The sequence below is a fragment of the Pygoscelis adeliae genome, unplaced genomic scaffold (genome assembly GCF_000699105.1).
Source record: "Pygoscelis adeliae isolate BGI_AS28 unplaced genomic scaffold, ASM69910v1 Scaffold580, whole genome shotgun sequence".
Taxonomy (NCBI): Eukaryota; Metazoa; Chordata; class Aves; order Sphenisciformes; family Spheniscidae; genus Pygoscelis; species Pygoscelis adeliae.
Genome location: NW_008823973.1, coordinates 167110 through 168410, shown reverse-complemented (window position 1 = coordinate 168410; position 1301 = coordinate 167110). Strand labels below are relative to the sequence as shown.

General features: G+C 63.3%; 1 protein-coding gene across 1 annotated transcript in view; it reads right to left on the bottom strand.

Annotated features, from left to right (window-relative positions):
* Positions 1-602: 602 nt before the first annotated feature.
* Positions 603-1301, bottom strand: part of MYO18A (myosin XVIIIA) — a gene marked incomplete at its 3' end in the record, with an annotated part of 29597 nt that continues 28898 nt past the window's right edge. Inside the window, exons 7-9 of the mRNA XM_009324749.1 lie at positions 1172-1288; positions 987-1070; positions 603-740 (exon numbers count right to left, since the gene is read on the bottom strand). Coding sequence (XP_009323024.1) covers positions 603-740; positions 987-1070; positions 1172-1288 — 339 coding nt within the window. The remainder of the gene's footprint in view (positions 741-986; positions 1071-1171; positions 1289-1301) is intronic.

Sequence of the window (1301 nt, the reverse complement as noted above, 5' to 3'; positions counted from 1 at the left end):
CACGCGAGGACGGACCCCATCCCCACAAATTTACACGAGGAGATGGAGGAGAAACACCCCCCCAGGGCCAGGGAAAGGGCAGAACAACCCGCGGGGGCTTTGTCGAATTGGAAAAATAGATTTAACTGTGTGTGAAGTAATTACAGCATGTAACGTAGGGAAAAAATAGCTCCCATTCTCCCCCAGCCGCTGAGCCAACCGCTGCATATTTATGGCCCCGGCAGAGAAAGCAGGGAAGGGAAATAACAGCTAGGAAAATATTAAGAGAGCTAAGCTGCTCCGTTCCCCCGGCAGAGCTGCAAAGGCAGAATATAAAGCAGGCTGCGTTTAGCCGGGCCGGGAGAGTCTATAATTTCCCTAAGTCAATGCAGGGAAATAGCAGCACTTTGCTGGGCTGGGTGGTGGATTATTGTTATCGGCGCTTGCAGGGAGCTTTCCGTGTGGAGCCAGGGCCCGGCTGCCGGCAGGGGAGGGCTGCAGCATGGGGGGATCCCAAGGAGGGGATATCGGGGATGGACTCCGGGGACCCCCTGGGCAGCTTCGCATCATGGTCCCGTTGCATCCCGGTCCCAGATGGAGCGGAGGGATTGCCCAGCGCCTACCTCCAGGCGCTTGACTTGCGTCCGCTCGAACTCCAGCCTGGTCTCCAGCTCGCGGATCTTGGCCTCCTGCCGGCTCACCAGCGACTTGTCCACCATGGACTGCTCCAGGAACTCCAGCTGGCTCTGCAGGCCTTGCAGCTGTGGGGGGAGCAACAGCCTCAGCCTCGACCACCACCTCCCCGGCTCCCCACCACGCCGCCCTGGAGGGGAGCTCCCAGCCACGCTGCTCCCATCCCAACGGAGAGCTCCCCGTGGGACTGCTCTGCTCTCCCCAGGGTGCAGGGCCCCCCCCCCATAGCGTGGGCAGCGGGTCTCTGGGTGCCCCCCTGCCCGCCCCGGCTTCACTCAGCGTGCATGCCCGTGCGCGATGTCGGTGCTCCCCACCTTCTCCTGCAGCTCCTGCTTCTCCTTGCTGACCTCCTCCAGCTGCGCCTGGAGGTCGTTCATCTGTGCCAGGTCCCGGGATGCCTGCGGGACCCACCAGGGTCGTCAGTGGGGACCCCACCGCACCGGCTCCGAGAGGGGCGTTATGGGGGGCGGGGGTGCCGTGGCTGATGTTCCCCCCTCACCTGGGCCACAGCCGCCTTGTGCTTCTTCATCAGCTCGTTCATGTCCTCCTGGTCCTCCTCCAGCCGACTCTGCACCTCGTTCTTCTCCCGCTGCAGCCGGCTCAGCTGCTCCTCCAGCTGGGGGGGGGCG